Source organism: Rhincodon typus, chromosome 2, assembly GCF_021869965.1.
Source record: "Rhincodon typus isolate 14 chromosome 2, sRhiTyp1.1, whole genome shotgun sequence".
NCBI lineage: Eukaryota > Metazoa > Chordata > Chondrichthyes > Orectolobiformes > Rhincodontidae > Rhincodon > Rhincodon typus.
This window is the reverse complement of record NC_063333.1, coordinates 107,305,545-107,320,269: the sequence shown is the minus strand read 5'-3', so window position 1 is coordinate 107,320,269 and position 14,725 is coordinate 107,305,545. Positions and strand designations below refer to the sequence as shown.

The 14,725-nt window shown below is 41.9% G+C and overlaps 1 protein-coding gene across 1 annotated transcript in view; it reads right to left on the bottom strand.

Moving 5' to 3' along the window:
* LOC109913618 (triple functional domain protein-like) overlaps positions 1-14,725 on the bottom strand; it is a 263,061-nt gene that overhangs the window by 223,018 nt on the left and 25,318 nt on the right. The window contains exons 5-8 of the mRNA XM_048608714.1: positions 12,998-13,113; positions 3,743-3,865; positions 2,972-3,160; positions 2,755-2,870 (exon numbers count right to left, since the gene is read on the bottom strand). Of these exons, the coding sequence (XP_048464671.1) occupies positions 2,755-2,870; positions 2,972-3,160; positions 3,743-3,865; positions 12,998-13,113 (544 nt within the window). The remainder of the gene's footprint in view (positions 1-2,754; positions 2,871-2,971; positions 3,161-3,742; positions 3,866-12,997; positions 13,114-14,725) is intronic.

Genomic DNA, 14,725 nt, shown 5'->3' with positions numbered 1-14,725 from the left:
TGAGGTCCAGTGATTTCTCACAGTACTTTACCAAACTCACCTCATATTCAACCTAACCCACCCCTATGGCAGCTTCTCTCAGTCAAGTCTAGATTCATTTTACATTCAGGCAGGTATCCGCCGAGAAACCTGCTTTACTTGCTCCCATGCCATCTTTAAAAGTCCATTGTGCACCTGCACAAGGGTTGGTAACTCTGCCATTGCCCCTCACTGGCACCATAATGGGACATTTTTAAGTAACACTGCCCTTAGACTAAGAGGAACATAAACAGAGAGGAGGCTCCGAGTGGTCTAGCTGGCTTGAAAGTACATACATTTCCAGGGCCAGAGATAGGGTTGAAATGTCTAATACTAGAGGGAATGTATTTAAGGTGAGAGGGGAAAGCTCAAACGAGATAGGAGGGGCCAGTTTTTTTTTTTTTTTTTTTTTTTAAACACAGTGTGGGAGGTGCCTAGAAAAAGCTGCCAGGTGTATTGGTGGAGGCACTTTAAGGGACTTTTAGATAAGTACACAAATAAGCAAGGAATGGAGGGATATGAACAATGAGCAGGCAGAAGGGGCTAGTTTTTTTTTCTTTATTCATTGATGGGATGAGGGCGTAGTTGGCTAGGCAACATTTATTGCCCATCCCAAATTGCCCAGAGGGGACATTATAAAATAAGACGGCTGACAAAATGCCAGTTGTTTCATGTTTTCTGGTGGGTTTTCCACTGTGAGGTCCAGTGGTTTCTCACAGTACTTTATCAAACTCGTCTCACATTCAACCTAAAGGACATTAGTGAACCAGATGGGTTTTTCCTGATAATCGGCAACGGATTCATGTTCACCATTAGACTCTTAATTCCAGATTAATTCAAATTCCACCATCTGCTGCAGATTCAAACCCAGGTCCCCAGAACGTTATCTGGGTCTCTGGATTAACAGTCCAGTGATAATACCACTAGGCCATCGCCTTCCCAGTAACTTGGGTGTCATGTTCGGTACAACATCGTGGGCTGATGGACCTGTTCCTGTGCAGTACTGTTCTATGTTCTTGATGGAGGGGTTAATGACTGAGGGCAAAGATTTAAGGTAACTGATAAAAGATTTAGAGGAGAGATGAGGAAAACCTTTTTCATCCAGATGGGAATCTGGAACTCACTGCCTATAAGGGTGGTAAAGGCAGAAACCCTCATAACATTTAAGAAGTATGTAGATGTGCACTTGCGATGCCAAGGCATACAAGGCTACAGGCCAAGTGCTGGAAAAATAGGACTAGAATAGCTAAGTGGTTATTTTTGATCAGTGTGGATGAAATGGGTTGAAGGGCCTTTTTCTGTGCTGTAGATCTCAATGACTCTTTTAAGTCATTGCAATGAACTTCTGAATTACTGAGACAACAATGTTAGCTTTGCAAGCATCAACAGCATGGTGTAACCAGTCTTTAATCAGCATTGCAAACTCATGCTTCATGTATTTACCCTTTCACGTCCCAGTGCCCAGCAGATGTGGATCCTGCACTTTCGCCATTAAACTAACACTTACTGTGCTCATTTTAGTCATTGTCCCAGCCATTTTACAACTGTATTCTGCATGTAGAGATTGGCAAATTATGGCAGGGAATCCAGCTCACAGTGAACAATCAGCACCAGGATCCACCTGGTCGCTTGCCGCACCCCACCACCACCACCCCCGCCCCCGGCCGCTCCCACCACCCCCCCCACCCCACCAACCCCGCTCCCCCACCCAACCAAAAAAACAGTGCTTCCTTGCCCTCTTTTATCTCTCACTTACCCTGACAGGCCATTTCCATCTATCCCTCCCTTCATGGAGATCCACCACACTGAGCTTTGCCTTCAATTGTCATCCCAGCTTCCTAAGCCCCATCATTACAACTTAATGACACCACCCTGGACCTTTATGCACCCCCTGTGGACATTAGGGTGGTGGTCATTGCAAATAACTCTCCTCTCTCACAGTCTACCAAGACCCTGGACTGTGACCATGACAGTTGACACCAGGACTCCATGATCAACAGTGTCCCGCTTTCCCTGCCTCTCCCTTGAACAGATTGAAAATAATACCCACCCACTTTCCAGCAGCAAATGGATCAGAGAGGTGCCACAAGAAACCTGTGGGGTGGACAAATCTTGAATGCCAATATCTGTGGGTGGCTGAGTGCGTTCAGTTCTACCTGTGGATCATGCCCTGAGACAATGTTTGGTGCTGAGCAACATGAAAGCTCTTTACAGTAAACTGTAATTTGCCAGGTATCTGCTCTAACTTTCTTGTCGAGAATTCTCAACATCTATTTTATTCGGCACGTTTGGTAAGATTGGAAGCTGATTATTAATAAGCTGAGTTGTGTTGTTAATAAGGCATTTATCAAGCAATAATTCACATTAATTGGTAACCATCCACTGCCAAATGAGAAACCTGCCTCATCGCAAGTGCATAAAAGATACGAGTTTATCAGAACATCAAGATAGGCCTTGCCAGACTCTCATGTAATTCTGCCACAAATCTTGCCATAGCCCAGGTCATCAGGCTCCTATAAAGGAGTCCATCCATAATTTCATCCTTATGGAACATTATTTACATTTGCAAAAAATAATTTACTGTGCTTTCCAACTTGATCTACATTCACATGTCCATACCCAACAGATAGATATGGATGTAAAAGGAGCATGGTCTGTAAAAAAGTAACTATAATTTAATTTTCTTAAATCAGAACTAGAAACTTCAATGATCAATTGAAAGAAATCAAAACATACTCCTTCCGACGAGCTGATTTACGCCTTTCTTCATTAAGTTCATGTGCGGCATCACGGAGTTTCACCTCTGAACCAGGAGCACTTGCTGGGATGATGTCCAATTGCAAGTCTTTGCTCTGTATTGGAAAATGGAGTAAACAAAGCATAAGTTTTTAATTCATGTGAGGAAAATACTGGAAATACAAGAACAGAATATCTAGTTGCTTTGATATCTTACCCCTTTGGAGTCTGAAATTCCAAGTGCTTTTTCTAATGCTACACGATACTTCTCCATGCGAAGGGAGAAATCCCGATATCGCTTATCTACTGCTGTGACCCAGTTTTTGATTTCCACAGCATGTGAGTGTCCTTTTTCACAAAAGCCATCAGCCAGCTGTATCAACAGTTTCACACGATCTTTGGTTTGCTATAAAAGGAGGACCAAATTTAATATGCAGGTATTCACATTTTATTTTTAAAAGTAGCTTTGGCTACTCTAGTATAAATATTAAGCTAATCCTTTATCATACATTAAAATATTCACATCATGTGCTGAGTTAAAGGTACTAATTTCAGACATTTAAAAAAATAATGCCAATGCGGAGACAATTTTTGAACACAACTAAAATAGGCATGACTGTTTTCTTACATTTTGTCCATCTTAGTTCCTAAATGCTCAAAATCTTCAAACTATTAAAATTAAATTCAGACATGTTAAGATGTAAATTTCTTCCTCATCTACAATGATGTCCTATGTGGAAACTTAGCAATCAAGAATTTCAATACATTTTTCAAGACAACAAATTAAACATCAAAACTCAACCTGCAATATTAACCTCTGCTGTGGGTCATGATCCTGCTCTACCTCTTCTCCTATTTTGGGCAGCAGAGAAATGGTAACATTGCTAAATATACTAAGCACCATTCAGGCAAAGTAAAAATCCAGGCTTTCCTTCATGTTTGGATTGACTTTACATGATTTTTATCAAATCAGAAGCATCTTGCTCACCTTTGCAGTAATTTGGAACTCTTCATGTTCTTTTAAAAGCTCCTGAGTATGTGGGATGCTGGAGCCTGTGGATGTATGAGTGGACAGATAGAACTCCCCAGTATCATGGATCCACTCCAGTGCCTAAAACAAGGACATTGTATCTTAAGCAGTGACATTCATAGAAGCAGAATTACATGCATTAATATGAAGATCAATGTCCACTAATACTTCTTAACTGCTGGATTAAAACCTTCTGGATAAATTTTCCACCGCAGCACAGGCATTCTTCCATTGTATCCATAAGATTCTCAGTTACATCACATTACATTTTAAAATATATAATGAAAAATTACAGTATGCAACTTATTAGAACATAAAATTCACTCAATTTTAGTGGGACTCTGTTAAATGTGACTTTGATAGTTTTAAGTATTACTATTAAAAGATAAAATATCACACATGCTGGAAATTGTATTAAGAAGAGAAAATGCTAGAAATACTCAGCAGGTTTAACAGCATCTGCGATGTAAGAAGCAGAGTTAATGTTTTATCTTTATTAGGAAGAAGTTAGAGATGAAACAGGTTTTGAGAAAAGGTTGGCTGGGACAAGGAAAAAGGTGCGTTAGTGTTTAAATTAAGATATCCTGATAGATAGAAGTGTTCCAAAATTGAAAGTCACATATTCAAACATGGTTTTCCATTTTCATTGGGAGCACGAATGTCAGGTCAGGTCAGTTTTTTGCACAGACCATTTCACAAAAAAAGTTGGCCAGTGAAAGCGTCAATTGCCTCCAGTGCACAGGGATTTTGGGATCTTACACAGTCCATTCCTGAGCAAAGACCCTGGACTGTGAATATTATACCCGCTAGGAGAAAGTCTGTGTTTTGTGGATTCATGTGGATAGCCGGGAAACCCCTTTGGGGAGGTAAGGTACTTTGATATGATTTTGGGTCCTGTTGGTTACAGGATCTGGTTTCCTTTGTCTATAAATTCCATAAAGGCATTGAAACTGTAAAATTGTCAAACAGTGTCAAACCCGTCAAGAAGTGCAAACTTCTGTTAAAGTGTCAAATTATGTTTTAGTGAATCAGTGTTTTTCTTGATGGAGTGTACACAGCAATATAGAACTTTAATGAATTTTTTTTTCTCCTGTGTTCATGGGCACTGGTGAAGTCCAAGTGTGTTGACACAGTACGCGAAGATGGAACAGGTGGATCGATGAGTTGCCAAAGGAAGCATAAAGGACCTCAGATATGGGTAGGCGATAGCCGAGTGGTATTATCGCTCGACTGTTAATCCAGAAACCCAGCTGATGTTCTGGGAACCCAGGTTCGAATCCCACCACAGTAGATGGTGGAATTGGAATTCAAAAAAAGTCTGGAATTAAGAATCTACTGATCACCATGAAATCATTGCCGATTGTTGGAAGAACCTATCTGGTTCACTAATGTCTTTCAGGGAAGGAAATCTGCCACCATCACCTGGTCTGGCCGACATATGACTCCAGACCCACTGCAATGTGATTGACTTTCAACTGCCCTCTGAAATGGCCTAGCAAGCCATTCAGATGTACCAATCGCTTCAAAGAAATGAAACTGGACAGATCACCTGGCATCGACCTCGGCACCGGAAAAGACAACGGCAGAAACAGCCCTGTTGACCACGCAAAGTCCTCCGTGCTAACATCTGGGGTTTAGTGCCAAAATTGGGAGGGCTGTCTCACAGACTGGTCAAGCAACAACCTGACATAGTCATACTCACAGAATCATACCTGACAAACAATGTCCCAGACACCACCATCACCATTCCTGGATAGGTTCTGTCTCACCAGCAGGACAGACCCAGCAGAGGGGGCGGCACAGTGGTATACAGTCGAGAGGGTAACGCTCTAGGAGTCCTCAATGACGACTCCGGACCCCATGAAGTCTCATGGCTTCAAGTTAAACATGGGCAAGGAAACCTCCAGCTGATTACCACATACCATCCTCCCTCAGCTGATGAATCAGTACTCCTCAATGTTGAGCAACACTTAGAGGAAGCACCGAGAATGGCATGGGCACAAAATGTACTCTAGGTGGGGGATTTCAAAGTCCACCACCAAGAGTGGCTCAGCAGCAGTTACACCAATCGAGCTGGTCGAGTCCTAAAGGACATAGCTGCTAGACTGCGTCTGTGGCAGGTGGTGAGGGAACCAACAAGAGGGAAAAACATATTTGACCTCATCCTTACTAATCTGCCAGCTGCAGTTGCATCTGTCCATGACAGTATCGGTAAGAGAGACCATTGCACAGTCCTTGTGGAGGTGAAGTCCCGCATTCACATTGAGAACCACCTCTATCATGTTGTGTGGCACTATCACCGTGCTAAATGGGTCAGACTTCGCACGACTCTACAACTCAAGACTGGGCATCCATGAGGCGCTGTGGGCCATCAATAGCAGCAGAATTGTACTCTAGCACAATCTGTAACCTCATGGCCCGGCATATCTCGCACTCACCCATTACCATCAAGCCAGAGAATTAACCCTGGTTCAATGAAGAGTGCAGGAGGGCATGCCAGGAGCAGCACCAGGCATACCTGAAGATGAAGTATCAACCTGGTGAAGCCGCCAAACAGGACTACTTGCACGCCAAATGGCAAAAGCAGCAAGTGATAGATAGAGCTAAGCGATCCCACAACCAACGGATCAGATCTAAGCTCTGCAGTCCTGCCACATGCAGTTGTAATTGGTGGTGGACATTTAAACAACTCACTAGAGGAGGCGGCTCCACAAATATCCCCATCCTCAATGGTGGAAGAGCCCAGCACATCAGTGCAAAAGATAAGGCTGAAGCATTCAAGTATTCTTCAGCAAGAAGTGCTGAGTGGATGATCCATCTTGGTCTCCTCCAGTGGTCCCCAGCATTACAGATACCAGTCTTCAGCCAATTCGATTCACTCCATGTGATATCAAGAAACGGTTGAAGACACTGGATACTGCAAAGGCTACCGACCCTGACAACATTCCAGCAATAGTACTGAAGACTTGCGCTCCAGAACTTGCCGCTCCCCTAGCCGAGCTGTTCCAGTGCAGTTACAACACTTATATCTACCTGACAATGTGGAAAATTGCCCAAGTATGTCCTGTACACAAAATGCAGGACAAGTCCAACCCGGCCAATTACCGTCTCATCAGTAAAGTGATGGAAGGTGTCATCGACAGTGCTATCCAGCAGCACCTGCTCAGTGATGCCCAATTTGGGTTCCTCCAAGGCCACTCAACTCCTGATCTCATTACAGCCTTGGTTCAAACATGGACAAAAGAGCTGAATTCCAGAGATGAGTTGAGAGTTACAGCCCTTGATATCAAGGCTGCATTCGACCGAGTGTGGCATTAAGGAGCCCTAGCAAAACTGGAATCAATTGGTATTCGGGGGCAAACGCTCCGGAGGTTGAAGTCATACCTGACACATAGGAAGATGACCGTGGTTGTGGGAGGTCAATCATCTCAGCTCCAGGACATCTCTGCAGGAGTTCCTCAGGGTAGTGTCCTAGGCCCAACCATCTTCAGCTGCTTCATCAATAACCTTCCCTCCATAAGGTCAGAAGTGGGGATGTTTGCCAACGATTGCACGATGTTCAGCATCATTTGTGACTCCTCTGATATTCAAGCAGTCCTTGCTCATATGCAACAAGATCTGGACAATATCTAGGCTTGAGCTGACATGTGGCAAGTGACATTTACGCCACACAAATGCCAGGCTATGACCATCACAAATAAGGACAATTTAACCACCGCCCCTTTTCATTCAATGGCGTTACCATCACTGAATCCCGCACTATGAACATCCTGGAGGTTACCATTGACCAGAAACTCAACTGGATTCACCACATAACAGGGAGGCTACAAGAGCAGGCCAGAAGCTAGAAATACTGTGGCAAGTAGTTTACCTCCTGACTCCTCAAAGCTCGTCCACCATCTACAAGGCACAAGTCGGGACCATGATGGAACACTCCCCACTTGCTTGGATGAGTGCAGCCGCAACAACACTCAAGAAGCTTGACACCATCCAGAACAAAGCAGCCCGCTTGATTGGCACTATATCCACAAGCATTCACTCCCTCCACCACCAACGCTCAGAAGCAGCAGTGTGTACAATCTACAAGATGCACTGCAGAAATTCACCAAAGATCCTCAGACAGCACCTTCAAAACCCATGACCACTTCCATGTGGAAGGACAAGGTCAGCTGATATATGGGAACACCACCACCTCCATGTTCCCCTTCAAGCTGCTCACGATCTTGACTTGGAACTATATCGCGGTTCCTTCACTGTTGCTGGGTCAAAATCCTGGAATTCCCTCCCTAATAGCATTGTGGGTCAACGCACAGCAGCAGTTCAAGAAGGCAGCTCACGGCCACCTTTTCAAGGGCAATTAGGGATGGGCAAGAAATGCTGGCCAGCCAGCGACACCCACATCCCACAAATGAATAGAAAAAAAAATGAGTAGAGAGATTTAAGGTGAATGATGGTCAATGGGAGATGGGAAGAGGAACATGAGGTGCCATGGGTGGGGCAAGAGAAAATGAGGCGGTGCAAGGGATAAGGGTTGGACGAACACTTCATATTTTACTTTTTTTTTTTCAAGGTTTGGGCATCATGCTACAACCCCCAGACAGATCTCCTGCTCAGCCCGCATTGGCAACAGGCATTCTCCTCAATTCTTCTTGAATCACCAGGCGAGAACTCCACACCAGCCTGCACCTTCCTGGACCAATAATGGCAAGTACAGACTAGGGAGGGATGGTAACATAGTGGTAATGTAACTTAACTTAGTTAAGACTAAGCTGGAAACACTGGATTCAAATCCCACCAATGCAGGTGGTGGAATTTAAATTGAATTAACATATCTGAAATATAAGTTTCGTCTCAGTAATAGTGACCATGAAGCTATCAAATTGTTGTAAAAGCCCATCTGGTTCACAAATGTTTTTTTTGGAAGAAATCTACTATCCTTCCCAAATCAGCCCTTAACCGCTCTAAGAAATGGTCTGAGAAGCCACTCAATTCAGGAACATTTGTTAATGGCCAGGTTTGTAGGGCCAGAAATTTTCCTGTCTCTGCTCACAAAATCCAAATCTAAGGATATGGAGTATGCCATTAAGGACTGAGACGAGGTGAAATCTTTTCACCCAGACAGTGGTGAGCCTGTGGAATTCTCTGCCAAAGCAGTGGAGGGCAAAACACAATGTTTTTAAAAAGGTGTTAGACATAGTTCTTATGGCTAAAGGGATCAAAGGGTATGGGGAGGAAGTGGGAACAGGAGTATGAGTTGGTTGAGGCAGACTAGGGTTGAAGGGCCAAATAGCCAACACTTGCTCCTTTTTAAAATGTTTCTACATAACCTGAGAATTGATAAATTGAGGCCTTAGTCTTACAAGGTCAAAGCAGCAAGAAAAGTAACAAGGTAACAAAAGGTGTGCATGGAACAGGTATGCTGTTGATTGAAATAAAAATAAGAGTAAAACCAAAAAGTACGAAGGAATGAAAACAGGAATACAAAGCTTATGGTCATAAATTATTGAATTCAGAGTAAAGTCTGGAATTTGCCAAGTGCCTCACTGAAAGTTAAGGTGCTGTTCTTTGAGCTTACATTTAGCTTCACTGCAACAGAACAGCAGGCCAAGGGCAGAGATGTTAGCCTGAGAATTAGGTAGAGAATTAAGCCAATGCCTGTTGAGACTCAAGGACATACTTGCGAGCCGTAGGTGTTCTGCAAAGCAGTCATTCAAGTTGAGTTTGCTCTTCCCAACATACAGGAGACCATATTGTCAGCATCAAGTATTATACTGAATTGAAAGGAGCAAATGTAAATCAATGAAAGCAAAACACTGCAAAAGTTCAGAAAAAGAGTCAGAGCGGACTTAAAACGTGAACTCGGTTGATAGTCCAATTAGGGAAGAGGCCCTACTAGACCTTGTATTGGAGCATGAGCCTGGTGAGGTGACCAAATTTCAGTGGGAGGGCATTTTGGGAACAGTGATATCATAAGTTTTGAGTTAGTCGTGTATAAGGATAAGACTGGTCCTTGGGTGAAAGTGCTAAAATGGGGGAACAGTACTGACAACAGTATTAGACAGGAAGTGGACAAATTAAACTGGGGGCAACTGTTTGAGGGTAAATCCACATCAGACATCTGGGAGTCTTTCGAGGACCAGTTGATTCAGCGTTCAACACCAGCATGTTTCTGTGAGGATGAAAGATAAGGACGGCAAAATTCAGGAATCTTGGATGAGAAGTCATATTACAAGTTCAGTCACAAAGAAAAAGGAAGTGTACGTAAGGTTTAGGAAGACGAAATCAACCAAAGCGCAGGAGGAGTATAAACGAAGGAGAAAAGAACTTAAACAAGAAATTAGGAGGGTTGTAAGGGACCATGAAATGTCCTTGTCAAGTAAGATTAAGGAGAATCCTTAATTTTAGCCTACAAAACATTTTATAACTATATTAGGAGCAAGAGGGTAACAAGAGAAAAGGTAGGTCCACTAACAGCAAAGGAGAGCATTTACATGTGGAGCCAGAGAAAGTGGGTGAGGCCTTAATGAGTATTTACATTGGCATTCACCAAGGAGAAGGACATGGCTAAGGTAACATTAGGGAAGGGCATACTGATATTCTGGGGCATGTGAATATTAAAAAGGAACTGGTGTTGGGCATCTTGAAAAACATTAACGGAGGTACCGGTGTTGGATTGAGATGGACAAAGTCAGAAGTTACACAACACCACGTTATAAACCAACAGATTTATTTGAAATCACAAGCTTTCAGAGCACTGATCCTTCGTCAGATAAAGTTTCAAGTTTCTGCAGAAGACTTCACCTGACAAAGGTGCATTGCTCCGAAAGCCTGAGATTTCAAATAAACCTGTTGGTTTATAACCTGGTGTCATGTGACTTTGAAAAACATTAAGATGGATAAGTCCATAGGTCCTAATGGATACTGAAGGAGGCAAAGGAGGAGACTACTGGGGCCTTTTCTACAGATCTCTGTATCCTCTTTAGCCGCAGGCGAGGTCCCTGATGGTTGGAGAATATTCAATGTTGTTCCTTTGTTTAAGAAAGGCATCACGGAATATCCAGGAAATTATAGGCCAGCGAGCCATTCAGTGGTAGAGAAGTTATTGGAGAAGATGCTTAGGGACAGAATTTACTCATATTTGGAGATCAATAGATTAATTAGGGATAGTCAATGTGGCTTAATGCAGTGGAGGTCATGTCTCATAAACTTCAGTGAGTTTTTCAAGGAAGTGATAAAGAAGATTGATGAGGATAGGGCAGTGGATGTTATCTGCATGGACTTTACTAAAGCATTTGACAAGGTCCACCACAGTAGGTTGTACCAGAAGATTCAGTCACATAGGATCCATAGCAAGTTGGATTCAAAATTGGCTCGGTCATAGCAGACAAAGGGTAGATGTGGACGGATGTTTTTCTGACTGATTGCGACCAGTGGTGTTCTGCAAGGATCAGTGCCGAGACCTCTTTTGTTTGCAACATTTATATAAATGATTTCAAGAAACTATAGGTCTGATTAGTAAGCTTGCAGATGACACAGAAATTGGAGGAGTTGCACATAGTGGGGAAGGTTATCAAAGGATATAGAAGGTTATAGGTCAGTTGAAAAATTGGGCAGAGAAGTAGCTGATTGAGTTTAATCGAGGCAAGTGTGAAGAGATGCATTTTGGGATGTCAAATGCAACAGCAAAGTTTACAGGAAATGGCAGGACCCTTTGGAGCATTAATATACAGAAGGGTCTTGGAATTCAAGGCCATAGTTCGCTGAAAGTGGCAACAGAAGTGCATAAGGTGGTAAAGGAGATGTACAGCATATGTGCCTTCATCGGTCAGAACAGTGAGCATAAAAGTTTGCAAGTCATATTGCAGCTGTGTGTCTTTAGTTGGGCTACATTTGGAGTATTGTGCGCAGTTCGGCTTGTCACGATATAAGAAGGATATGAAAGTTTTGCAGACAGTGAGAGAGAATTTTACCAAGATGTTGCCTGGATTGAAGTGTATTAAACTATAAAAAGAGGTTGGACAAACTTGGATTGTTTTGATGGAGCATCAGAGACTAAGTGATGACCAGACTGAAGTATAAAGAATATAAAATTGAGAGGCATGGAAGCGTGGGTAGTCAGAAGATGGAAATGTCAAATACTAGGTGGCATAGATTTAAGATGAGAGGGTGCAAGTTTAAAGGAGATGTGGGAAGCAAGTTTTTTTAAAAAACACAGAGAGTGGCAGAAGGACATATGTTAGCACAGGTTAGGAGCCATTTGGATAGATACCTGAACAGGCAGGGAATACAGGAATACAGAATACATGTGTAGGCAAATGGGATTAGTTCAGAATAGCATCATGGTTAGCACATACATGGTGGGCTGAAGGCCTGCTCCTATGTTGTATTGTTCTTTGATCTGTTTCTCTCCACAAATGCTGTCAGATCTGCCGAGTTCCTCCAACATTTTCTGCTTTTACTGGATGTAAGTCACTGCTTCAGCAAGAAAGAGGGTCTGACGTCTTTGATGGTGACAGCAACAGAGATTAAAGGGTAGATGTTACTTCTCCTGCGTTTATATGGAAGGGATGTTGAGGCTGTCTGGATAGTGGACTAGGGTATGACACAGAAAATAGTTCCTCTTGAATGCTTACAGAAGTTTGGAAGATGTGTTTGCCACCAATTCCTAAAGCTAACTCTCCTACACTTCCTCATACCATATACCATACAAGGATTCCAATCAATTCTCAGTTCCTTCATTTTTATCACATCTGTTCCAACGATGCAACATTCCAGATCAGTGTTTCCGAAAAACTGTCTTTTTATATCGAGTGCATAGATATTCTCCACCTCCCACTGTAGTGATACGGTCCTTAACTACGTCTGTCACATTTCCTGCATTTCTGCTGTCATCCTTTCCTCTCTCCTAGAACCATGACAGGATTCCCTTTTCCTCACCTTCCATCCCATCAGCCTCTGTAATTAGCCACTGCTGGCAATGATGTCACCAAATACATCTTTCCTTTCCCTTCCATTTCACCATTCCAATGGGATCCTAACCTTGTGATACTTAGTCCACTTCTAAAAAATTATTGGAAATACACAAGTCATGTATGGGATTGAGTGATAAGATCAATTCTGAAAGCTTCAAGTTCGTAACTATTTTTTACTTTGTTTCAGTTACCAAGGTTAAAAAAAAATTCTGTTCATTATTTATTCAAGAACTTTTCTTACCTGTTTAGCACTCCTCTCAAAGACCACATACTGCTGACACTGGTCCAATCGCTTCTTTCTCATGGTCCAAAAATGCAATACTCGGTTCTCCCTTTGTAGTAACTCATTAAGAATGTCTGAAACATGTGAAGAATGTACCATGTTAATGTACAGAAAGTCTGTATGACAGAAACTATTTAAATGAGAAAAAGAAATATGCAGGTGTTAAAAAACTGACAGAGGATGTGATTCTTTCTAGGAGCGAGTTACAGATTCGTAGGAATGACAATGATTTGAACTTTTCAAGTGGTTAATAAAAAATTTCAAATAGTTCAAAGAGGATAATCAAAAATATTGAAAATAAAAGAAGTAAAGAGAATGCTAAAGGAGAAGATTATGGAGAGATTTAGAAAGTAAATCCTAGAACACTAGGCCAATGTAACTGAAAGCATGCCCATCAACAATAACGCAAAGGGATAGGAGAAAGATAAATAAGACGCCAGAATCAGAGGAATGCAAAGCTCAAGAGAAAAGCTGAATGGCAGGACAGATTCACAAGAGACACAAGCATAAGGCCAGAAGAGTAAGCAAAGTTGATCTTTTGCTCCTGATCTCAACATGAAGCAAGCTGTTGAGGGAGGTTATGAACTCAGCTATTAAAATTCTCCAGAAGATACAGATATTGTACCCCAGAAAGAATAACCACTCTCCAAAATTCATGAAAAGGTCAATTAAGTTGTAAAGTACGATTAAAAGAAATCTACACCAACGATGTCTGACAAAAAGTAATGCATTATGTAAGATTTCATTGAAGCAAATGGAAAATGAAGTGAGAACCCGAGAAATAGATACAACTGAAAATGTTCAGCCATATCACGGAAAGGTATAGAACTTTGATGATCCAAACAATCAAAACAGTTTGACAAGTTAGAATAGCAAAAGCATAACAGTGATGATCAGATAGTTACAGCATTTACTAAGCATATATCTGCACTTTAGAAAAAATAGCACTAACTTGTCTTTCTGCAGTAACTCTATGCACGATATCATAGAGGATTGTGAAGACAGTATAATCGTTTCTTGACGATTACAGGTGACATATAACATGCAAACCTTGTGACCAGATCACGTACATCTGAGAAAGCTGTGGTCAGAGAGGAAATTGGAATGGGGGTGTGGGGAGTAATGCTGTGATTGCAAATTGAAAATACTAAATCCTGATGAGTTTCTGCAGGTGTTATAAATAATCCTAAACAGCAAGTAAGAAAAATGCAAAATACAATCCCTAAGAAATAGACTCAGATAGTTTTGGCCAAAATTACATACTAAAAATGTCCAATTAAATTGAATTAGAAACGAGCCAGAAACTAAACAGAAATATTTATCAGAGGTGCAACATCAAATTGTGGATGCAAATGTTCAGTGAAATTCCATAAATTTCAATCATTGCTCCTGTTAATTGTTCTGTCATGTTAATGAGTGTCCAGACTAATCAGAAAAATTAACAGATAAGTGCAATTATTGCAGTTATTGCAGTTATCACATTTGCTGTTGACAGAAAAGTAAGATTAGAAGACACAGTGGATACATCTAAGCCAGGACAGTATGTAATTTGAAGACAATGACATTCCCACGTGCCTTCAACCCTTGTTCATCGAGGTTAGAGGTTCAGAATTAGAAGATGCTGCGAAAGACAACATGGTGACATACTGCAGTGAATCTTATAAACAATACAGTAGGTTCAGTAGT